Genomic DNA, 24,764 nt, shown 5'->3' with positions numbered 1-24,764 from the left:
CTTAGTGTAAGTTTGGTTTCGCCCTTTCCCCTTGACACAGCATGAAAACGAGCATTTCTGCGCAAACAGATTTCTGCGAGCTTTACAGAAATGGACAGTGCTCACTCAAGTGTAACATTCTGACAAAACTTTTACTTTCATTGGATAGATGAGACCCAAACCCAAGATTATATGTGAAAAAATTACCCGCATGTTGTATATTTTTTAATTCCCAGGGCTTTTTCAAAGTGTAAACTTTTTTTTGATACGCACTGTATAGTGATTTTATGACAGGAATAATTTTGACAGATTTGACTGCAATTTTGACAACAATTTTCATACTTTAAAAATAGCTTACTCTAAAGAATGATAACAAGGTTGATTTCTATTTCATTAGGTTTTCCTTGTTTAAGTCTTAATGATATTCTGAAAAGATTCGGTAAACTTAAACACAAACTTCAATTTCGTCATTTCCAAATGGGCTATGGCATCAATGGCATGATGAGCCCAACAATTTTGAGGGGCCAAGCATGGCATACAGAGCAAAATTTTAGGTTTCAAAATCAAAATTTTGGATTGTGCTTGCATAAATTATTAAGTAAGGTTCGCATTCAATTTATTAAAAAAAATGCTTAGAATGTCTAGTTTTAAGGTCGGAATATTACAAATTTTTGAGCTCGCGCTTTGCGCTCGCATTATTTGATTGGTGAGTTATGTATCATATTTATGAGTCACTACTAAATGCAGTCCAGAACAGCCTCCTTTTCTGGTCAGTAAAAATTTCAGCTTGTGTTTTGTGCTCGCGTTAATATGTTTAGTAAGATGCACACCTTTTTCATGATTACAAAAACAGCTCGAAATATTTAAATTTCATTTCTTATTGCATCTTATTACAACATCTCGCAAGGATGCCCTTTTTACAGTGATTAGCACCATAACTGACCCAAAATCGAGTTTTACATCTTCAAAATTGATTTTTTTTAACCACTTGCTCGCTATGCTTTCTATAGCGGGAAATTAAAGCCTAAATCAAAATATATGTCTTATCAATTAGAAATCACTTAAAAAAGCTTTGCTGAACTGCACCAAAATTCTCATTTTGACTTATACTGTAAGTGCATTTTTGGCTTTGACCTCCCCCCCCAAAAAAAAATACATTCTGCCTCCCCTGTCCCAGGTAGAGGAGAAAGACATATGTTGAGAATGGGCATGCCAGGATCAGATCACCTTGGTAATAATTATTGCAATGTGAATCGCCTAGAACAATAATTAAATGTACAAAGGTAACTACATATTTATTTTAATTTTATGCCTAAATCTACATGGTCTATCATGAAACTATTTTCGTTTTAAATGTACAAGGGTCAAAAATTTTGCTCGCTCACACCTTTTATACATTTGGTCCTGTGTGTCATGTATGCCGCCTAAGCATTGTTGTCTAATTTTTTTCTCCATATATTGTACAATTGAAATGCCTTGGCCTTGGCCTTGAGGTTTTCAGGCCTTGGCCTTGGCCTTGGGTTTCCATGCCTTGGCCTCAGCCTTGGTTATTGAAGCCTTGGCCTTGGGTATTAAAGCCTTGGCCTTGGCCTTGGAGGTTTGAGCCTTGACTACAACACTGCCATGCACTGTTAAAAAAACCTGATTTTACAGGGGGGAAAAAAGATTTTGCAGAAAGCATTAACAGAATCATTCTGTAAATTCATAAAACAGGAATTTTTCTGCAATTTAACAGAACAGGTCTGTTTAAAAAGGGGAAAAAGTGTGTTTTATTCAAGGAAATGTAAGGTTCCATACACCAAATACCAATTTCCTGTAAGTTTACATGATATAATGTAAGATTACACAATCTGGTAAGATTACAGGTGTTCTCGAGACTGCTGCTGGAACTTCTTTTATTTTAAGGATAAATTTTCTAACAGTGTGGTGTAAAATAAATATATATGAATGTGTTATATCATAAGGATAAATGAAAATGTGATATTTTCTATAATATTTTTTCTCTAGTTTCATTGGGGGATGGGGGCGAGGTTCAAATACAGAGGAGCTTGCACATGTCACTTCTAGCACAAACCCAAATGAGACTCTTTCCACCTTGCAACGATCACAAATACTTTCTTTCATACCATTGTTAATTGTCTTAATGTTTACACGGATCACTGCAGTTACATACTAAACAAAAGAAAAGCCGCATAATTGACTTGTCAACAATACAAAGAAGAAAAACAAGATGTTCAATGTCTTGTCAAATATAAGACTGGGAGTAGAAGGTATAACGCTTAGCCTTGAAGAAAACAACTACAGCTATAATCGAGGATTAGGATAGGAATATATGCTGGACGATTTGTTTAAATTATGAGGAACGGACCAAAAAAATATAAGGTAAACTATCAGAATTATTACATGGGGCGAATATAATTATATTTGTCAAATATAAATTTGCCAGACTATCATAGAGATTATCGATCTGTCATCCTATTTCAGTTACCGAAATTGATTATCACAAGTTTGTAGCCACGTATCAAATGATTTGTGAAACTAATTCAGTTATCCATAATGAAAAAAAAAAAGATGAGGAGAAAACGAAAAATGTGCTTGTCGAAGTTTTCAAGAACGGGCGCAATTGGCAATTTCTTTCCACATAAATGAAGATATACGTATTTAACCGAAGTCAAAAATAATGTCAAATAGGGAGAGATAAATAAGTTCAAATCGGTTTCTATAGCACTTGGTGGGATTGTGGTCTAACTACCTCAGAAAGTCGTTGAAATGGAAGATTGGAAATAATTTCCTCATTACCTTTAGTCAACTTTTTTTTAACATCAGGCGCATGGAAACAATGAGTAATAATGTGATTTATTCTGCATATGCGCAATTTATTATGGATTAATATAGGCCTAAAAGAGACAGCACATGAAACGATTGTTAACTGTTAGTGTCTAATTAGTAGGGGGGTATGTTGGAGGATAGTGGTAAAGACTTTTTTCTGGTGCCTCGAACAAACCGAACTAGTTTTGTATTATTTTAGTAGTTTAGTATTATTTTCATTCTAAACTTTACATCCCTATAGATTCAGGGGAGACACCACAATGGGTCGACTGCCCTTACATGATTCTTTAAGTATTGAATAAGTGTGATAAATAAAAACGAAGGTATATACCCATACTATTCCATTGAGAGAGAAATTCAATTAACGATTCCAACTTTGGGTCGTCGTAACCCAAAGATTACAAAAACAATAAATCAAATCAAATGGGGTTTTTAGAAGCTAATCAATCAACGGATAGAGAAGATTTTCTTTTGAGGTATAAAAGTCAGCGTTAGAGTAAACAGCATAAAGGGAGCTAAATAAATGAATAAGAACGAATAACAGCATAGAGGGAGATAATAAATTCAAATGAAAGACTTAGTTTTTAAATTATAACTATGGTATCTGATCCTCATCATTAATTTTCTGATGAGAAAACCAATAATGATTAAGAGTCGTTATATGATAATAGCCTCAATCAAGAATAAAATATCCTACTTGTAGTTAATATGCTGAAAATCATATTTACATGTGTACATTCCATGCGTCATACACAATGGAATGTGAATTCAAAGGTCACATATTATTTGTCAATGTAAGTTAATGTCCATAATTACTGTTGATGATTATTGTCCCAAAGACTCAAATATGAATTGATACTAGAAGGGCGTGAAAAATTTCTTCCATTCATACAGGGAACATATTTGATTTCTATAAGGGCAGGGCCCTGGGAACGTGTTATTTTGCTGATGGGGCCGACCGGTGCTGAAGTAAATTTGACAAGCAACAAAGTAAAAGTTTTCACTACAAACTGAAGATCGTTTTGGTCCCAAGAAATTTGACAAGCTAAAAATATAAATTAATAAAACAAAAAATGGTGGCAATTTTCAATGCATTTCTCAAATTTGACACACCTACCAGAATTCCAGGGGGTGCTGCCTATGGAATATGATACACGCAGCACCCCCTGTGAAAAATCTTGGGGGTGCTTCAGCCCCCCCCCCCGCTTCCCAGGGCCATGTATAAGGGGGCACAATTGAGTAGAAGTTGAATAAAAATGTATTAAGTGGCCCTTTAATACGATATCTAATATTCACCTGGTGTACCAGGTCTAATTTTGTTATTCATATCATTAAACTCATATTTTACAATTCAGGCAGCAAGAGATCATAAAATGTATTTTCAGAAATTTATCTTTTTTTAATTACGATATGGTCCTTCGGTGAATCACAATCGATAGCGTTATTAATTTTCAATTTACATTGATATCGTATTATTTCTGCATTTTATAACATAAATCATAGTTGAAATGTCAATTAAACAAAATCGAAATCCAAAGAAATAACAATAATTACAAAAAAATATAGTGATGAATATTTTTAAGTGCATATAGCAATTTTTTCTGTTTTTTTTTAGGACAATCAAAAATAAATCATTATAAATCAAAGACTGAAATTAAATAAGTCCTCAAAAAGAAAAGAGGGAGAACGTAAATCAGTGCAATAAAAGTGATTTCGTAATGTAGTCATATCATTTACAGTTTATATTATGATAACAATAATAATTGTTATCTATATGAGCTTCATTATCAAAATCTACTGTATTTATTTTCGTTTGAAGAAATAAAACACCTTCACAAACGCATAGGAGAATAATAAAAGCGAATCAAAGTAAAATAAATAAGATAGAAGAAATGTCATAAATGTATAGGAAAACTGACACTGGAATATAAAATAAACTCTTTATTTCTGCTTGTCATATCCAATTAAGCAAAGTTGTTATTTTGGTAAAGTAATACTTTGCAGTATAGATCTAATAGTTTTTTTAAGTGTCAATAATAATGTGTTTCATTGTATAATGTTTTATTGTTTGCATGTGTAGTATAAATCGATAAATTAAAGAATTCATGTGAGCACTGGGGGTAAGGATAGAAGGGGTATTTCAGTTTGGAAATTATTTATGCGTGACATCATCATTATGTTACGTGTCAAAGGTTATTGATTTCTTGCATCTGAACCGCATGTTGTTGATAAAATCATGGTGATAGAGACAAAGAGATAGCCTATAGAAATATTGATTACTATAACCTTGCTGAAAGTCAAATATTGATGGACTGTCGAGGATAATTCATTTCATGTAAGCCACTTGACATAGTCATTGAGGTCAGTAGAATAAAATGAATTTGTTTCTTTATTTCTATTAGTTTGTTTGTTTGTGGTTTGTTTCAACCTCTATAGAATCATTATAGGACGATGCCACATTCATTTCATTTCATTTATATATTATAGAAGATTTGAAGTCATGATTTACCAAATGATGGAGACAATTAAGGTGACAACTAGTGGCCAACCTTTCTCCTGATAAGCCTACCATCATCAAGATTTTAAACAAAACCAGAAACTTAAAGGTCAAGTCCACCTCAGAAAATTGTTGATTTAAATCAATAGAAAAAAAATCAGACAAGCATAATGCTGAAAATTTCATCAAAAGTCGGATGTAAAATTAGAAAGATATGACATTTTAAAGTTTCGCTTATTTTTCACAAAATAGTTACATGCACAATTTAGTCACATGCAAGTGAGAGAATTCATGATGTCTTTCACTCACATTTCTTTTGTTTGTTATTGTTTGACATACAATATTTCAATTTTTATAGATTTGACAAATACCAACTTGACTGAAACATAAGATTTTAAACAATGGCAATTCCACGTGTTCAGGAAGAAATAGAACTTTGTTTCACAGGACAATGAGGAGAAAATAAGAATATTTCATATATCATATAATAAAATACAAAAGAAATGAGTGAGTGATGTCATTAGTTCCCTCATTTGCATACCGACCGGGATCTGCATATAACTAATTATTTAGTGAAAATAAGTGAAAGTTAAAAATTTCATAACTTTCTTATTTTACATCCGATTTTGATGAAATTTATGTTATGCTTGTTGAATTTTTCTCTTTTTATACAAATTAACTTTTTGTTGGGGTGGACTTGTCCATTAATATATCTAAGAAATAACCTACTCATTCATCTTTAAAATCACTTGGAATAAATGTCCTGATCAACTTGAAAGAACTTGTTGATGCAAGTATTCAATTTTGTTCCTTAAATTGTATCACCCTTTGCAATATCTTCATTCATTCATTGAAAAAAATGTACCACATAATGCAAGTTTTATCTAGATCAAAACGGCGTACCGTTTGAAATATAATTATATCTTTGAGGAATTGCATGTGCTCCTGCACTTATGCACTTAGGCCCTACCTTTATTTTAATTAAAAAATAAAAAACAGTAACTTATTCTATTAGTCAATTTTTCCCCTTGATCGTTAAAGTGGTTGTTTAACAACATTTATCATTAAACCCATTTGCTCATTTAATCTTGTCCACCCTATAATTTGTCATTGCTAATTGCATCCAAATTATTGAAAATACAAAAATATATAAAATCCAAAGATATTGCCAGTTCTTGCTCAAACACAGCATGATGTACAGACGGGGGGGGGGGGCTTGTGGTCTCCCCCCAAAAAAGGGGGAACGAAAATGAAATGGATAAGAGTGCAATGTGCTATTATTTTCTGAATACTGTGTCAAAATCTATCACAAACTTTGATTTTCGTAATAAAAATGTCGAAACTTTTGCTCGCTTCTTCTTAATTTTACGCGATACACCATATCGAGCCCCCGAAATGTTTGTCTCGTTAGGTTACTGTGTTGGTTACATTGCCTTTAAATGATATTCACTCAAATGACACAGTTCCCCAAAGCCTCTTTTTAATGTTGAAAAGTTACACTTTTTTCTTTAGTCGTCACTCCTGCATTTCTTGAAAATCAACCTCTTCTTTACACAAGTTTCATAGGACAATAAGTATCCTTAGCAATTATTATTCGCTATAAAAAAAAAACTTTCAGAACTCATTTATCATTGATTTATTATAAATCTATTATAAATTATTTTGCTTTAAATAGTGGTTAACAATTCCACCCTTTTTTGCTTTTAGGGGGAAGTCTAGACAATATACATCGAGTAACAAAACATCACCTTACAAACTTCATTCAAGTTCAACATTGTCAAACTTCATTTATGATTTCCCCTCCCACACAGTCCCGTTATCACCGGGGCAACGGAACAAAGTGCGCCCATTTCAAATCATATAGAGCATATCAGGTTATTATTTATTGGATTTGGTCCCATTCATTACACAGGGGGACGGGTGCACCATGTAATAAAGGAATTAAACCCTTTCATTTCAAAAGCACAGTGATACGCTAGAGAAGATAGGAAGAAAGGGACCCCCGGATCCAACTACTACGTGCTTATACCCCCATGCAACTTATACTGGAAACATATCGAGTGAAGGAGTCGAAAAGGCAACTTATATATGTCAACAAATAAACAGAGTGGTGAAGGAACATTTAATGATCAGATCGTAAATAGTATTTATTGCCAATTGAAGTTTGGACTGAATTTCACATTTGTTCGAATCAATCAGTTATTGGAATGGCCTGATTGACATGTGATAACGTCTTCAAGTTTGATTAATCGCCAACGGAAGTCCATATTCCCTTGGATCATCTTCCTTGTTCGGGATCTTGGACAAAACATTGGACCCGTTTCCCGATTTTGAAAGGGAATGAGAATTATTTGGGACATTCACAGAACGACGCGAAAAACCAACAAGTAACTATATCTCATTGGACTTTGGATTACAATTATCATGTTAAGTGTATGTCTTTCAGAAGCTGTGAAACAGGACATGATAGCGGCACCCTTGACGACTTCACACGAACGGTTTAACAATATATCTTAACATGAAATTCGATTTCGAGTTCGTTGTGAGTTTAAGGTTTACAAGGAATTACTTATCTTGCTCCTGAGCCCGCTTAGGTAAATGTCAGTGATGGAGAAGTCAAATTTTCACCAAAAATATTCAGGGACTGTTTTAAATCACCCACCTGCGAGTCGCAGAGTTGTCCCGAGGTCGCCAGCAGTGACAGGGGATGACGAACACAACACCGCGAAGCTAGACGACCATGCCGTGGAACAGGAGGGGCATTTTAATGATCATAAGGAGTCCAGACCAGGGAGTAGAGCCTGTACTCCTAGAGAAGATCGAATCGGTATCATCAACCAATATCGAAAACCGTGGATTCGACCTCAAACAGCAGGTTGCGTCACGACGTCGACACAAAGAGAAAGACAGATGGTTAAATATCGCCAAGGTCGGCCGAAGTCTAGCCCTGTCGCTCGACGTCATCGATCTCCTGATCGGGAAAAATACGGTTACGCTATAAAACGACCCGACAGTCTACCATCCAGAAGTCGACCTGGGAGTAGTCGACCTGGCAGTCGACTAAGCAGACGGATGTCGTCATCCATATCAAGGAGACGAGACTCGACCATTGATAGCGACGTTGAAGAGATTATTGTTGGTAAGAGTAAAGGTGTTGGCCAAGAGTCACGAACTATTACTGGCCACAGAGACGGAAATGAAAATGATATTAAAACAAACAATCATGGTTGGACAAGGGATTCTGGATCTACAGACACCAAAGATGGCAAAACGGATGAAAGACGCATTCCAACATTAACCACGAGAGCACGAATGCACGTGACCGCTGATGTCGATGATAGATCAAACGATGTCGAGAAAACAGAAAATGACACAAAGGTGGCAATCATGACAAAGATCGTTGAACCAGAGGTAGAACCACAGGATGAAACTTCCAACAAAACCATGAAAACCGGTGACGAAAATCGAAAACAGAGCGTTTTTGACGTGACTATGATGGCTGCTGTATCGCCTGGAGGAATGGCTGGTAGTCGTGCACGGAGTCTTAGCTCTGCGTCAACTGATGGGAGAAGCTCACCGTCGCCATCGCGGCACCACGGAGAGTCAGTCGTTCGTCGAGCACGGAAGGAGAGATTGAAACGATTGACCCAATATAGGGTAAGTAAAAGAAAAAAAGAAAATGAAATAAAGAGAATGAAAAGAATGAAAGGATTCGTGGACACTGCTCAGTCATTTACATTTTAAGTTGATTGAGGTTATATGAAATAAATAGAAGAGGAAATTGAATAAAAAAAATAATTAACAACCTTGCTATTTTGATAATCAAGAAAAGAAGAAGAAGAACTAATATATGTTGTAATGTGAAAGCTAAATTTCCATGTTGACACTGATAAAGTTATAAAAGTTGAAAATTCTTTATCAAGGTCCGAGATTTAGGACTCGGGGGAAACATTCATAAAAGGAACGAAATAGAATATTTTATTTTTCTTGTAATTTTTCTTCTTCCTTTTCTTCTTCTTTATTACCAGATTTTATGTTTGTAAAATCTTTTTCTTTTCCTATTCCCCCTTCTTATCCTTCTCATTTACTGGCTTCAACCCCTTCTTTACCAGCTTTGACAATGGCAAACTGGTAAAAACAAATCTTTTTTTATAAACTAAAATAAAGGTTAATCATTTTAGAACGGAGTAAAGTGACAGTGATGGAGTATTACCTCTAAATTTCCGAGTGGAGGCATATAAAATGTAATGGCAATTTTATTTTTTTAAGAATAACGATTTTCTTCCATTTAATTCTACGACAGCATCCCCTAAATTTGCTACAATATGACATTTATTGATAGTTGATTTGGTAGCTGGAGACCTTTCACGCATAAACCTCATATCCTAGCTTACTCTCTCCCAGTAAAATTGCATTCATCTTCCAAAAGAATCTGGTAACATTCTTGACGTTTTAAACATCACAATTAAACAAATTGATTTTTATAACATGCTGACGCACATTGCGACACGTTTGATAATGGTTTGATTCGATTGGTTGTACTCTCGGGGGAATAACTAAAATCGAAATAAGACAATTTTGGGTGTTATCCCATGGAGACTGGGCTTCTTCGTGGTCACTGTAGGAAATTAATTTAAGGCAACAATGGGCATATGAGTTGTGTTATGGATACAGTGCTTGGTTCATACTGTGAATGGGGTGCATGTGAGTGAGAGGAAAATTAAAGAGAGGCATGAGAAAGACACTCTTTAAAGACTCAGTGCATAATGCCATCCTGTCAACTCCCCAATCATATGAGTGTCTGTGCCGGCATTAGGGGCCTATGTAGAATTAGTAGTAGTAGTAGTAGTAGTAGTAGTAGTAGTAGTAGTAGTAGTAGTATAATATGTCGCTTTATACATGTATAACGCAATTACTATATGTGCATATACTCAAATGCGCTTTGATTACTAGTACCCCGGTTGTATAGCTGAGCCGTCATATTAATAGGCCCTAAAGCGTTCAAGGAATAAATCCTACCGGGTACCCATTCACCATACCTGGATCCAATGGATAAATTTCTTGCCGAAAGGAAATTTCGCTATGGCTGGGATTTGAACACACGACCCTATGTTTCAATCCACTATACCACAACGTTCCACCATGTGATATGTAAACGGATGATTTCACGTATTATCCGTTTTCGACCAATGCAGTACTTTTTAGTAGAAGTACATTTTTTCAAAATTGGCATATATTGAACTTAAAAAGAAAACTACATATATTGCAATAAAAATGAAAGATAAATAAAAGTATATAGACAATGCAGGACTCGGGTCAGTGAAGTTAATAAGATTTCTTTGTTGCTTTTATTTTTCAACATTCTAAAAACATTTTGTTTGTTGATATAATCACGCATGACTTGTGTAATATTTATGAAATATAGAACATGATGAATGAAAATGAAAAACTTCCGAGTCGCTTCTAATCAAACATCATACTTTTCAAAACAATATTTGCTTTTCAATAGAAGACAGCATCGTTTTTAGGGAGAGCCTATTATTTATCACATTCTCTTTGCAAGCCATCGAAATCTAAGAGTAGTGTTTAACAGACCCGGATGAAGATGCAGGCATGTAGGGGTATAGAACACTGAATAGAATGTATTGACTGTACCTGTCATAGTTTGTCTTATTTATATCAACTTTGTCTTGAGAGGATTCTATAGGATGAAACGGTTTCTTGAAGACTTTCATCCTCGCCATTATCGATCTGGGTAACTTTCTATTGCCTCTGATGGATTTACCCTTCTCGTTTCGATTTTCTCCGACAGTACATTGTTTGGAGAACACTGAGAGAATGAGACCATGGTCCTGCTACGTGGTTTCTCCGTTAATTGCCCCCAAATATACACTTAGACTTTGAAAGTGTTGAATTCTTGAGATCTCACACCATGACATTCCAATGGGTCAGCGACTTTATATAGTCAAGCATCGGCGTAATGAGCCAAATAAATTGAGGGGGTTCAATATGGCGTATAATATTTATATAGGGCACAATAACTAAAAAGTGGCGAGCGTGCGTACATTTTCAACCTTAAGTCCAATTATTTGATTTCAGAAAACTATTTTACTTTTATTCTCTTTCCTTTCCTTCTTTTCTGTTTTCCCCTTCTTTGTCGTGGAACGCTTGGGGTCTAGTGCCCTGGCCCCGAATCAAGCCGCCCTCCATCTATACGCCGATACTGGAGTTAATGGGCCCTCTCTATCTTTAAAAATGAACTAAAATCCACTTGTCAAATACTCATCTTTAATCACGATAATAATTGAATTAAACTGACCATCTTTTTCGTTTTTGTTTTATCATTACAATCGTCAATTTATTCGTATCATATATCTCAATTCACTTAAGTCAAAAGTCTTATGCCTAGTAGGCATAAGACTTTTGATTTATGTTTTCTTTGTATTCGTAAATGAAATTTAAATCCGATGGGTGTTAAAAAATTATTTAATTTATCTGTAAAACGTTCACACAGTTGATAGACAAAATCACCTTTATCTAATCTTTGTATTTTACTTACAGAATACTCGCTTTAACAGACCAGCAGAAACGGTAAGTGAAAGAATTGTTATGACTTCTTTCAGCGAATATAATTTGAATACATTGAAAAGATTTTCCATGTTAAGCTGTAAAGTTAAAAAAACCTAATCATGAAAAGCCATTTGGCTTCGCGTTTCGGCTTTTCTGTTACTACGATGATGATATGGTAATAGTTGTATTGTCATAGTGAGTAAAATGCTTTAATCCCTAAGTTTAAAGTTACACAAAAGCATTATATGAATTCAAATGAGGTGTTTTATCTCATTAATGATGATCATATCCAAAGTTGTACAAAGTACAAACACAATATATACTGCAATATATATATATATATATATATATATATTTCAAATCAAACATGAATATCATGTGATGTACACTTATCCATCTCTTTCGTTTTCCTGTTGATCAGTGAGGTCCGTTATTTCATTTTCATTTTTTTATTTAACTGGTTTATGCTCAAGCTGTTATTTTGATTTTTATATTCTAAGTTACTACAAGAATATTTAGTAGGAGGCTGCACTCTACTACCTCCGCTTTTTAGCAGCCTCTACTAGTTCCAACCTGATGTTATAATCTTGAATATAATTTTTGTGCGGGGATAATTGAAATAGGTTTTGTTATTTGTATGTCAAAATGTACAAATCAAACTGTAATTTTTGAAAATGGATTAATAAACGAAATGAAATATTAAAAATCCAAACATAATTACAAATTGCGATAATGATAATGGGTCAAAGCTTTAGCCAAGACTTATGGTTTCCACCAGAAATATGGCAACGATATAATATATATTTTAGGAGTGTGTACGCCTTTGAAGGTTTTAATTTGCGCCAAATAAAATGATGTGAACAACCATCATCGCCAGATTTGTAAGCTTTATAGTTGTCTGTCCTGGGGAGCGTTTAATTTCGTCCGACAAGTCAGATCTGACACTTTTCTTTGAGTTTGATTGGCTGAGAAGCACTGTTACTATGGTAACTGTCTGATAAAAAAAATGAAACGCTCCTCAGATCACATTTTCGTCATCTAATTCTTCCAAGATTATTGTAGGCAACCCGGTATCTCCTTGATTCAACATGTATTAGTCACGTGCAGAGAACGACCATGTTCTTATTTGATAGTTCTTAGATAAGGCTGGTATTGGACGGTCAGTTTTATTTACTGACATTCCTTTGGCCTCCGTGTTTCTTTGCGAGGGAATACTGTCAGAAGTTTTAATTATAATTTTCAAGTACATTAGTGTTGGTGTCCACTGAATAATTTCGTTCCGGGGAAACCAGGGCCTACAAGGGTTCATTAAGCCAATAATGGCTACTTAATGAATTCCTTTAAACCGGTGATGACTGTTTGTTTGTCTAGACGAACTTCCATGGTTGTTAATTTCGAAGGTTTGGTGGTGTTTTCGTGAAAAGGCTCGATGAACTGGTGGATCAAAGAGGATTTGATAGTTTTGGGATGATCAGTTCCTCAGTGACAGCTATGCTACGATCTTATCGAGACTATTTCTTGAATTTTCGGACGAGGTTCATCGACTTTGTCTTCTTGGATAATATCTGATCGATATTTTAATCAGAATGTAAAGACCTTGATTTTGAAACAATGTATAGATCAGTATTGTCTTTGAATCAATCAGATCACCACCAGCTACTACAAAAGATTACCACCCGCCATTTTGATATCACAATTCACGTTTCATTTAAGGGGAACGGACACCCTTGTCCCTCGTATTGGCATGTGACTTTTAAATTAATGCGAACATACTGATTCTATACATGATTTTTACGGGGAATGTACTAATTTTAATTTGGAAAAATCAAACATTTACTTTGAAAGAATCTTACATGTACGTCTCCACCTTGTCAAGTTATTCTAAGAAATCGGACTGACAATGATTTCGCCCGATTTGCAATGCGAATCTTTGGATTTTGACGGAATCAGATGTGTTAAAAAGGACCGTCGTTCACGAGATGTATCTGGTAAATCAATGCATCCCGTTTTTAAAGGATGGAGCGGGGATGATTATATCAAAAAAGTAATTGTTAGAAGGAGAAATGCCGTATCTCAAAGTGAATATATAACCTGGAAATATGGAGAGAGACCGTCGGAAGGGGTGAGTTTATGGATCTCCAGTTTTGGCGGTATACAGTGGTGACGAATGGCACAAACTTTGTAAAACTTGTGTACAATTTGTAGTTATCAAGGAGATTTCAAATACGAAAACAAGAGTAAAATCAACGATAGATATATATATATCACAAATAATCAGTAAAACACTTGTAGAATTAAAAAACAATATTCACAATTGAAGCTTCATCAAATAGCAGATAAAAAATTATATACAGCCCAAGAAAATTTCCTGGTATTTTTAACACGTTTACATTTTCATTTATTTTGTTGATTGCCCTTTTAATTATATCCACTGCACTGGCGTACAGATCTGTTATTTTCTGTATATTCTCGGTCAGAATGTTATATATTACAAAATACATTTTTTTTTAAAAAGGTCAAATTTTTTGCTCCATACGTCATATCTGGTGTACCTCAAGATATTTGACTCATTACGCCACTGTTATATAGAATATATCTTGAATCATGAATATTCCAAAACTTAAAAATTAATTTAGTGGCTTTTTTCATTTGCATTTCAAACACATTCCACGGAATGTGACTTATTCAAAATGTTAGTCATCTCTAAATCTTTTCGCACACAGGATCTCTCGTAAGACAAATACGGATCTTCGTAGGATTAATTGATCTCTTAAGATAGACACCAAATAAATTTGTTACGAATAAATGTTTAACTAGAGTAAGATATCCACTATGATAACATATCTGATCCAGTCCGTATAAAGTAATTCCAAAATCGATTGTATTCAAACTCAATTGGTGATTCAAGGCAAAATAAGAACTAGCAACTTTGGATATAAGTTGACACCATCACATTTCTCCATATACATGTATCAAAAGTAAAAAACAACAACAACAAAAAACACACACACAACCACTGCTTCAGTTTATTCAGGTTACATACAGATCCAATGTAGTACACTCTAAAGACAAATTATGTATGAATATGTCTATATTATGTTTATATTATCTTTCATTACACGTATTACATTTTAGTCATCTGAGAACGGTAATAAGTCATACATGCCACAATGATCACCATTTTCCTTTCCCCTTTCTTTCCCTCTCTTTCTTCCTTGTTGACTTTCGTCCACGATCCACATCTCATCCAACTCTTCTAACAGGCGAGGGAAAAGCTTCTTCGGGTTTGTAAAACAGTTCGAGTCATAGCTGGGATTTGTCTCGCCATGAAAAGGTAAAGTAACATTCAAATTACTCACAATCTAACTAAAGCATGCCTATGTCACAAAAGACGACATAATAGTGTGTCAAATTGTAATAAGTTTCGGGATATTGTAAATTTGTTAAAAATTGAATTTGGTAAAGCTTGGTATTTTCTTCGATTTCGATTCAATTTGATTTTCAAACTTACTTTTGTTTAAAAAGATATTCTGTCTGCTGAAACCGTCTGCACCATGAAATGCGCTTTCTTTTCACAAGTTCATATCAATATCCATAATTCTTTTTAAAGAAGGTTAATTTGTTTAAATCTCCATATATATTCATGATGTCATCACCAATCAATTATTTTAGTTGTACATTTAATCAGGACAGATAATTATTTTTTGTTGCACATTTAATCAGGACAGATCATTATTTTGGCGTTATTTTATAATGATTGTGTAATATATTTCATTCTTTGCAAAGTTATGTGAAAGACGAAGCAACTAAGCAATGGTCTCTTCATGAGATGCATCTGAATCTGAGAGCTGATCTAGAACAGAATCTTGCCTTTGATCTCATCATGTTCTCCAAACTCAGAGTAGTAAGTAAATCTTTGTCATTTTGATCAGTCATATTTTCGGGGAAATGTTTTTTTATCTCTTCAAGTGGGAAAAATCTTGTTAGTTGATTGAAATTGCCTGAATATTACTAGCTATTAAGGGGATTTTGATGGAAATTATTGAAGAGTAAGGTAGAGGGGGGCAGATAAGGAGAGTAGGGGAGCGACTCCGTAAGAACTAAAAAAAAATAAATAAAGAATATAATACTCATAGAAATATAAGATCGACGCAGACATTATTTATTTTAATTACCAAGGGTAGTCTCTTCATTACAAAAAACCGCTTTACAAGAGAGCCTTGTTAAAATACAAACATATTACAATATTATACAATGTAAAAAGAGTAAAAGATAACATACAACATACAGAGAAGACAACTATAACTATAAAACCAGAAAACACCAGCATAATAAATATAAATATTTAAAAATAGAGTAATACAATGAAATCAGTGGCAGATGAAGAAAAATACCCGCAACTACCAGTTAACGCCATTAAGCACACTCACAATGGAAACAAAGATTTGATATAGCGAACTCTCTCTCTATTTTTATGTTAATTATTTAATTTCATCAAGGAAGAAAGTGGCAATATTTTCCTAAATTTATCTTATATAATTGCTGGAAAATTATCATTATATGCTTTATAATTCTTTTCTTTTCCCATTTATCAATTTATCATTTTTTGCAGACAAGAGGATCGGAGAAACTGAAGAACATTCTTTCTCTTAGACCAGAGCAAAGGACAAGGGCAGATATTGAAGTGGTGAGTTTTTCCCGATTTTACTCTTCACAATTTCATCATCCTAATAAAACCAATCGGTTTAACAATATTCTAAGAAATATCATCTTCTATATTTTGACGTGATTCAACGATGCATGAAAATAGTTTAATTTGAAAATGATTACACCAATCAGATACACATGTTTAATAATCTGAAATTATTTTAATTCTTTAGGTCTTGGCCCTCTTGAGGAAGAACAAAGCATTTACAGAATATCAGCAGGAAACGCAGGTTGCACTCGCAAAATATATGGAATATTTGAGGTAAATATAAACTTTTTGTGCAAATTTGATGAACAAGAAATTTGTACACCCATCATTAGTATCGAATGGTATCACCTCAAACAATAACATTTAATAAAGGTAATTGACTGATTGTATACGTCTGCAGGTAATGGGCCTATATACAAAGTACATATACCTCTTCGATGAAAGAAAAACAGCTTAAAAAACATCTAAAGTTGTAATTTCGTATCTAGTTATTGTTTAATTTTGTTGATATTTTTATATCTTGTACTAATTTATATTTTAGTAACCTTCTATCTGCTACTGAAATAAATGAATTTTAAAAACTCATCATCGAATTTTAATCATTTTCAAAACTATGATATATAACAATAATTAATTTTTATCGTATTTTTGTTTAAATATCGATGGTAATCCTTTTCTATAAAAATATACCTTTATTTTCAATGAAGAAACTGTTCCACTAGTAGAAATTTTACTAATTAATGTTAATGAGCTGGGAGTCTACTATATAAATCTATATGATTTATCATATGCTTAACCTCGAGCATATTTGTTAGCCCCAGTTGTCAAATACTATACATGTTATAATGACGACAAATGAATGTATGTCAGTGAGATTGCATAAGAACCCAATAAATAAATTCATGTTTTGATCACGTTGGTTGTTTGATCCTATAGGTTCGAGCCTCGTCGGATTGTGGTTAAAGAAGGTCACGTGGCCTCTGGTTTCTATATCATTCTATCTGGTACATGTTTAGTGAACCAGAAAGAGAATGATCCTAGGAATGGAGAGACGTTTGTTAGGACTATCACCCAGTTGACAACAGGGGAGTCGTTCGGAGTAAGCACTATATCAGCGATGATAATTTTTAATTGATAAGAATATTGTTATTGATAGCCTTATTTGTAAATTATAATTCAATTCATTCTTTGATCCATTATTTTATTATTAATCTCTATATTTGAATACTTATTCATATAATTTATAATTTAGGTATTTCATATACGTTTTCCTTACTGCTAGAATCGTTCCACAATTAACCTATCTTCATTTATTCATATCAATAATTATGATTGATTTATTTGTAAGGTTCATCAGGTACACTTTATTATAAACTTTGTTCATTATATTTAATGTTTTATTTTAGGAGTATAGCCTACTACACAACACAGTTCGTTCAGCTAGCGTTGTCTGTAAGGATGAAGTTGAAGTACTTCTCATTAACAAAGACGTAAGTATGTATATTTTCTTTCAAAGAAAGATATTTATTCAAATTGGAACGCGAAAAAGTCAGCAATTTTCCCATATATGATAACGCAAACATATTCACAACAAGTGTAATGTGTCCTAATCATTATTCAACGATAAAACGAAGCAATTGTTTTGCTTACTTAACCAGTCCGGTTATCAGATGAATGCAACAATAAAGTTTGAATGAAACAGGAATACAACACCTTTTTATTTGAAGCAACGCAGAAATATACGTATATTTGAAATGTGGTTATTTCCCGATTGGCTTGACCTAAATCACAATTATCTCCATGACAAACATCTGTAGATAAAACAAACTCATATCTTTTTTAGATGAAAATTTCAGTTAATTTTCATTAGCAAATTTATGTCGGGAAGAAGTACCCCACAAATATTCGTTTAAACGACATACATCTGAAACAAAGGCGGATTTACATAAGAGTGTAATATTTATGATTGTATTATGATATTTCTCGTGACCTTTTTTTTGTTTAGGATTTTGATAACATCATCAAACGTCCTTTAGAGCAGAAGCGTGATGAGTTGATTGAATTCTGTCATTCCCATGATATATACATCTCAGCAACTCAAGAAACACTCAAGAATCAACCTAAAGCTATCTATACTAAATTCTTCAAGTAAGTTTGAAAAGTTCCTGATTTTATAGTCGGTGTTCGAATTATAACAAATCTTTATAATTTTTTGGACAGGGGCCCGTTGCAGAAAGAGTTGCAATCAATCGCAACTCTAAAAATCAGCAGCGCAAATTTGGGACTTGCGATTGATTTTTTGGCTTGCGTTTAAACGCAACTCTTTCTGAAACGGACCCCGGGTGAATTGTGGGATCGATTTCACAGGATCAATGGTATTAATCTATCGTAAAATTCAACATACATGATGTTGGGAACGGATCTGGGATTGATGACCAGTCGTCTACCAAATTATTTTGTCTTACTCCCAAAAAAAATTGGTTGGAGTGGGGTAGGCTCCTTCGACCCCGAATTTCAAAAGTGATATTGAACCCAAGTCATGGCTCTCAATGCTGAGCAATTTTTGTGGTATATCCCTCAAGAAGAAAATAAACTTCCACAGTATATTTATTCAATTTTTCTTTTTATTAACAGGCCAGGCATTGTTATCACTGAAGATATAATGTCAAGCGAGTACATCTACGTCGTCAAAGAGGTAATAAGTCATCTTAGTTTGTTTTAAATAGTTCTAAGAGTAATCGAATCCGTTAAAAATTAAAGTTGATCGTTTGACAATTTGATACCAAAATCAATTTTTCTTCATCCTACATTTCAAAAGAAGTAATTCTAAAATGTATAAGATGTTTGCTTTGTCTGTTTATATGTCAGTATCATATTTTGACTTGTTAACAGCAAGACTGGAATATGTCAAGCGGCATAATATTGGATAAGAATAAAAGTGATATTTATATGAATATTATTCACAGGGTAAATGTACAGTTGTAGCTGAAATTCGAGAGATGAAGCCTCTACCCAGAAAAGGCCAGTTACCTGACAGGTATTTCATGCATGATGAGAGCTGGAAGAAAGATGCAGCTATTAAAAGAAGCAGTAAGTTAAACTCATGAAAATATAAAGTATATATTCAATTAGTTTTATTGAAAATTAATATGTATCAAAAGATTATCGATTGCAATAATTACCATAATTGTGACAAAAATGTTGTAGCACCTTCTTTTGATACTTTTATTTTGGGTAATTAGATAATGTTCTCATAATGATTGATAAGGAATTATATTTTTATACGATTGAGCTCGGTGTAGTGCGAGAATGAACATATCACTCCATTATAACACACCCAGGTAAGCCAGAATGAGACTCACTGTCAAAAGAGAATGTCGTTACACACTCCATTTTCACATGCTTTATTAAGTGAAAGTCTCCAGATGTTATACGCCACACACGGCGATTTATACTGTATGCAGACATAATAATCTTCATATATTTCCTAGTATTTTCACAAGAACGGCATCCCTATTTTGTCATTCCTGTTTTGTGACCCGGTTTGTAATAATGCATTGTCTCTTTTCCTCTTAATAGTGGCCGTACTCTCTGCCGGTAAGCGTCGGAGTTGGTCGGCAGCTGCCAGGAATAAGCTTTACCCTCCTGAGAAAAAAGAAAAGAACTTCTTTTCTATGAACGCCATGAATGTCGAGGTAAGAAATTAATTTTCATAAGAGCTATATTAATGTAAGGTGTTCTACGAAATATAATTAAACCAAACAAAACAAAAAGTTCAACAGATTAATTCAAAACTTGAATAGTGCTTCATATCATATATTATTTCCTATTTGCACTTGAATTCATTAACTGTTGGTGTTTGGTGACTAAGGTAGAAACGAAGCATTTCATCTCTTTCCCATGTCTGATTTTCTAGGTAAGATTTATCAATCATTCGTGCCACAGCCACATTGCGAAATTGACTCCAGGGGGCCGTTTCGTAAAGCTGTTCGTAAGATAAGAGCGACTTTAAGAACGACTGGTGAACCTTTCTTACGCGCTAAACCATCGCCAATGGTGTATACCATTTACCGAAAGAAATGATCACCAGTCGTTCTTAAAGTCGCTCTTATCTTACGAACAGCTTTATGAAACACCCACCAGATATTATTTCCAATGGTATAAGGCCTGCAATCGGTCGGTAAGGAGACGGTTCCCGTGGAGTGACAGTCACAGTAGTTTTAGATTGCGTGTTGTATTTCATCCCACTGCTGGCACCACGCAATACTATTAAAGCAACCAAAGGCAAACGCTCAAGACATCATTCATGTCTTTGGTCCCGTTGCATGAAAAAAAATTACTACAACGGCAATTTTTCTATTTTGGTAATATCGAAATCCTGGTTTCGAATGGCTGTTTGAACCATGCTACTATGGACATGGTAATTATCATAATATCAAAGGATGCCGTGATCAAGAAGACATTTGCCGATAGATCAAATTACAATGTATACCTCATTCATAACAGAAGTCTTTCCCCTATCACGATAGTCTGCTTCATATTGGCGATTGTTGGTGTAATTTCGCCTTAAATTTATATAGTATCATTTCTCTCCAAAGGACACAACTAACGATTATATTGAAGACAGGAGAAAATCCGTTCAGATGGCTACAAAGGAATCACCCAGATATCTACTAAAAGATGATCAGATGATTACAACGAAGAAGAAAGAAATAGAAAGTAAGTTTTCAAACTTCGCACAATTTGTGATTTCCAATTTCTTTTTATGTCTTATATAATGTGTGATGATCTTTTTAAAACATAAATCTCCAGGAATCTGTTACTTGAAAAACCGAATATTGATAGTAACTTTATCATCGATGCCAACATGTTGAACATACATTCACGTCTGCCATTTTAGTCTTAATGTAACAACGAATGTGGTAAAATAATGATATTTGCGAAATTATCTGTTGCACATAAGCAAATCGACCCCCAATATGGGCTCTTTATTGTAGGGAAACTTAAAATTAGATTATGCGGGATTTCGGTAACAACTTTGATTGATTTTACGACACATAGAATGGTTTTGACATCTTTTGATCAATATTTACATTTCCATCAACTAATCATCACTTTGCCTTTTCCCCTTATAGCTGAGAGTAAATCGGTGGGACTACAAAGAACATGGAGAAGAGTTACTATGTCAGCAAACGCTCTTTCACAAAAGGAGGTATATATAATTTCAAATCAAATTGTACATAAAGTTGAGTTCTATGTATATAACATTTTAAGGTGAGGGACACTATCAATGCAACCTTTGATCTAACTGAAGGTTGATAACAAAAGTAGTATCTTTGTTTCATTATGATTTTGTAGTATTGGTAAAAACAAAAGTAGTGACAATGTGAGATGTGGGGTTACCCTTTTAAATAGAAGTTAAACGATTTGTATTTTAAGACTTGGTGGATCGGTTGAAACGTAAGCAAATGTGGGCTTCGAGAGGGGGGGGGGTTCTGGCATAAGTTCTCTTCTCAATGTTTTCTGTTTTTCATTGGTAAAATAAACTGGAGATGTGTTCACAATTTTTATCAATCTTTGTAGTTATTTTGTGATCTATTAATTATTATCATTATTTTCGTATCTATCATCAGGAGAAGAAGAATCCAGTTGAGTATGCTCCACCCGGCAAAATAAAGACAACATTTGCAAGACTTGCAACATTGAAAACAGGAATGGCATTCGTGAGTATTTTAATTTTCAATTATAATAAAAAGAGAATCATACTGATATCATTAAAAGAATCCTCCTTACTTGTTAATATACAGGCGCGCCGAGGGCCTGTTAACACTCCTAACATGCAGATGTTAAGAGGTTTTGTTGTCTGTTGAAGAATTTCCTATCATCTTGTATGATCTTGAAGGAAACATTTAAATGACAATTAAAATCAACAAAATTACTTTGTATTTGCATATTATTATCCTTTAATATAAAAGACGTAGTCTACTTCTGCTAATCCCCTCTTGTCAATAACATTTATTTTCTAATCTATTTTTTTTACCAGGGTATCGAATCACTTCTCCCGGGAACCCAGCCCGAGGCTAAACTATGCCTGATCAGTGATGGAGCTGAAGTCATTCTCGTATCAAAGAGACTCTTCGCAAGCGATGTGACATCTACCACCCTGAAAACAGCGAGCAAGTTGGTGAGAAATGTTAACACAAATATACAAAAGTAAACTTGACCCCAAAAAGCCGCAATCATTTTAAGGGAGGCGGGATAGCTCAGTCGGTAGAGCGGGGGATTCGTATTCCGGTGACCCGGGTTCGATTCCCACTTGGTGCGCTAGTGCCCTTTGGTAAGGCATTAATCCTCAGTACCAGGTCCTTCGGAGGGGACTTTAAGCCGTCGGTCCTCTGGTTGCTTGCTTACAAGCATTCATGCTTTCTTAGCAATCAGGTAAAAAGAAAAAAATCACCACCAAACCAACCTTACAAATTTGTTACGATTTTAAACCCAGCCTAATTACCGAAGGATTGTCAGAATTGAAATGAAGATTGTGAAACTGATATACTACCTAACAAATTCTCCCAACTCGTAATTCAATGTAAGTAGCTGAATTTTAATTCGATTCTATCAGAAAAAAATACATAAGAGACATGACCATATGCAGAATTTTTCCTCGTCCTGAAAGTGAGGGAGTGAAGGCACCGAGCTTGTTATTATTGAGACGCTTTTTCATTTTCGAAAGTGAAATTGAAGGATTTTGTGCACACGTTAGGTGAATTCTGTGAAAATTTTAAGAGAAATGTAAGTTTTCAAGACTTGGGGAGCAACTGCAACCATTTTAAAAGGTGAAACAAAAAATGGCAAAAAATGGGGTAAGAGATTCGCGGCATTAAAGATTTAAGGCAGAATTCACCATTGTAGCTATCTAAAGAAGATGTAAACACATTCTGTTAAAATCTTTATCATTTCATTTGTACTACCTCCGTGATTGACTTGTCTCTCAATATCTATCTCTCAAACACAGACCTTAACATAAACATACATTTGTAGGCGAGCACCCACGCACACACCCTGCCAAACACAACTATACACACCAACCCACACCCTCCTTTACCTCTCTGTCTCATTAACACATAACTCACACCTCTCTTTCAGACACACACACACCTATGACAACATATTTTTAGAAGTTCTCTCCCTCTCTCACACACATATCCTACACATATACACCCTACACCCCTCTTTCCCCATCAAACACTTTAAAAAAACCCTCTCTACTATCTTTTTAATTTGGGTCTTTATGAAAATGCCCTTCTCGGGGTGCAGTTAATTTCTCAGTTGGATATGATTCATTTTCATTAGACAAAAGTGTTAATTCTTGTGCAAGTACATACATGTATAAGTATTTAAGGAATGAATGAAGAGTTTAAATAAAAACATTATATATGTTTTTCTTCATTTTTTTTATTTCAGGCGGTGGATTACCCTTCAATAGACTTTACAAGAGAGGTTTTAGAAGAAGCCAGGACATGGGCTACATATAAGAACAGAGTCATCAAAGAGATATACAGCAAGAAACTAGAGAAGAGACCTGTACAACCAAGGAGATAATGAGAAATACAGATAGATAGATAGATATATAGATAGATAGATAGATAGATAGGACTGGTAAATAGGATAAATAGATAAATAGAAAGAAAGATAGATAGATAGATAGATAGGTAGATAGATAGATAGATAGGTAGATAGATAGATAGATAGATAGATAGGATGGGTAAATATAGGATAGGACGGTAGGTAGGTGGGTGAATGACATTTCAACATACATAGGAACAGATAGAATGGGACATTGATTTAAAGAGATGATATCACATAAAATGAATATTTCATATATGCCTGTATACATTAAGAGGGTTGGTAGAATGATACAGTTTATCAGAAAGCTGTTGATTCGTATGCAGGATATAAATGATCGAATAAATCACTTGAAATGTTTTCATTGCTGTAGTTTGATCACCCAAATTCTCTTGCCAGAACGTAATGATGTTGTTTATACTAAATGTTTAAATCTTGCCCATTCCCAGTGCTATTTAATATAGATAACAAAGAATATTACCAGCTATAAAGACACAAATGATGTAAATAAAAATATTTTAATCAATTCAAATTATCCTTGATTGATTTGATAAATCAGTTAAATATGTT

At 34.1% G+C, this 24,764-nt stretch overlaps 1 protein-coding gene across 3 annotated transcripts; it reads left to right on the top strand.

Moving 5' to 3' along the window:
- The first annotated feature begins 2,281 nt into the window (after positions 1-2,281).
- LOC121407181 (cGMP-dependent protein kinase-like) lies at positions 2,282-24,259 on the top strand. 3 transcript variants are annotated; one of them, XM_041598154.1, is made up of 17 exons: positions 2,282-2,361; positions 11,867-11,896; positions 15,139-15,209; positions 15,662-15,779; positions 16,488-16,562; positions 16,756-16,844; positions 17,508-17,670; positions 17,978-18,061; positions 18,577-18,719; positions 19,206-19,266; positions 19,538-19,661; positions 20,151-20,266; positions 21,170-21,290; positions 21,707-21,783; positions 22,205-22,294; positions 22,615-22,755; positions 24,033-24,259. In XM_041598154.1, the coding sequence occupies exons 1-17, from the start codon at positions 2,335-2,337 to the stop codon at positions 24,168-24,170; spliced, it is 1,668 nt and encodes a 555-aa protein (XP_041454088.1). In that variant the 5' UTR covers positions 2,282-2,334; the 3' UTR covers positions 24,171-24,259. The 3 variants fall into 3 exon arrangements, with proteins under 3 accessions (XP_041454088.1, XP_041454073.1, XP_041454080.1); XM_041598139.1 differs by lacking the exon at positions 2,282-2,361 and adding an exon at positions 7,632-8,962; XM_041598146.1 differs by lacking the exons at positions 2,282-2,361; positions 11,867-11,896 and adding an exon at positions 13,080-13,997.
- Positions 24,260-24,764: the final 505 nt, after the last annotated feature.

Source organism: Lytechinus variegatus, chromosome 1, assembly GCF_018143015.1.
Source record: "Lytechinus variegatus isolate NC3 chromosome 1, Lvar_3.0, whole genome shotgun sequence".
In the NCBI taxonomy this organism is placed as follows: domain Eukaryota; kingdom Metazoa; phylum Echinodermata; class Echinoidea; order Temnopleuroida; family Toxopneustidae; genus Lytechinus; species Lytechinus variegatus.
The sequence above is the reverse complement of the archived record's forward strand: the minus strand, read 5'-3'. Positions and strand labels throughout refer to the sequence as shown.

What these genes read in the sequence shown, in the direction of transcription:
- LOC121407181 (XM_041598139.1), top strand. Translation starts at nt 7,904, where the DNA reads ATGTCAGTGATGGAGAAGTCAAATTTTCACCAAAAATATTCAGGGACT. An exon ending in ACATCTACGTCGTCAAAGAG is followed by an intron (nt 19,267 to 19,537) that starts GTAATAAGTCAT and finishes TATTATTCACAG; the next exon opens with GGTAAATGTACAGTTGTAGC. An exon ending in ACGCTCTTTCACAAAAGGAG is followed by an intron (nt 21,784 to 22,204) that starts GTATATATAATT and finishes ATCTATCATCAG; the next exon opens with GAGAAGAAGAATCCAGTTGA.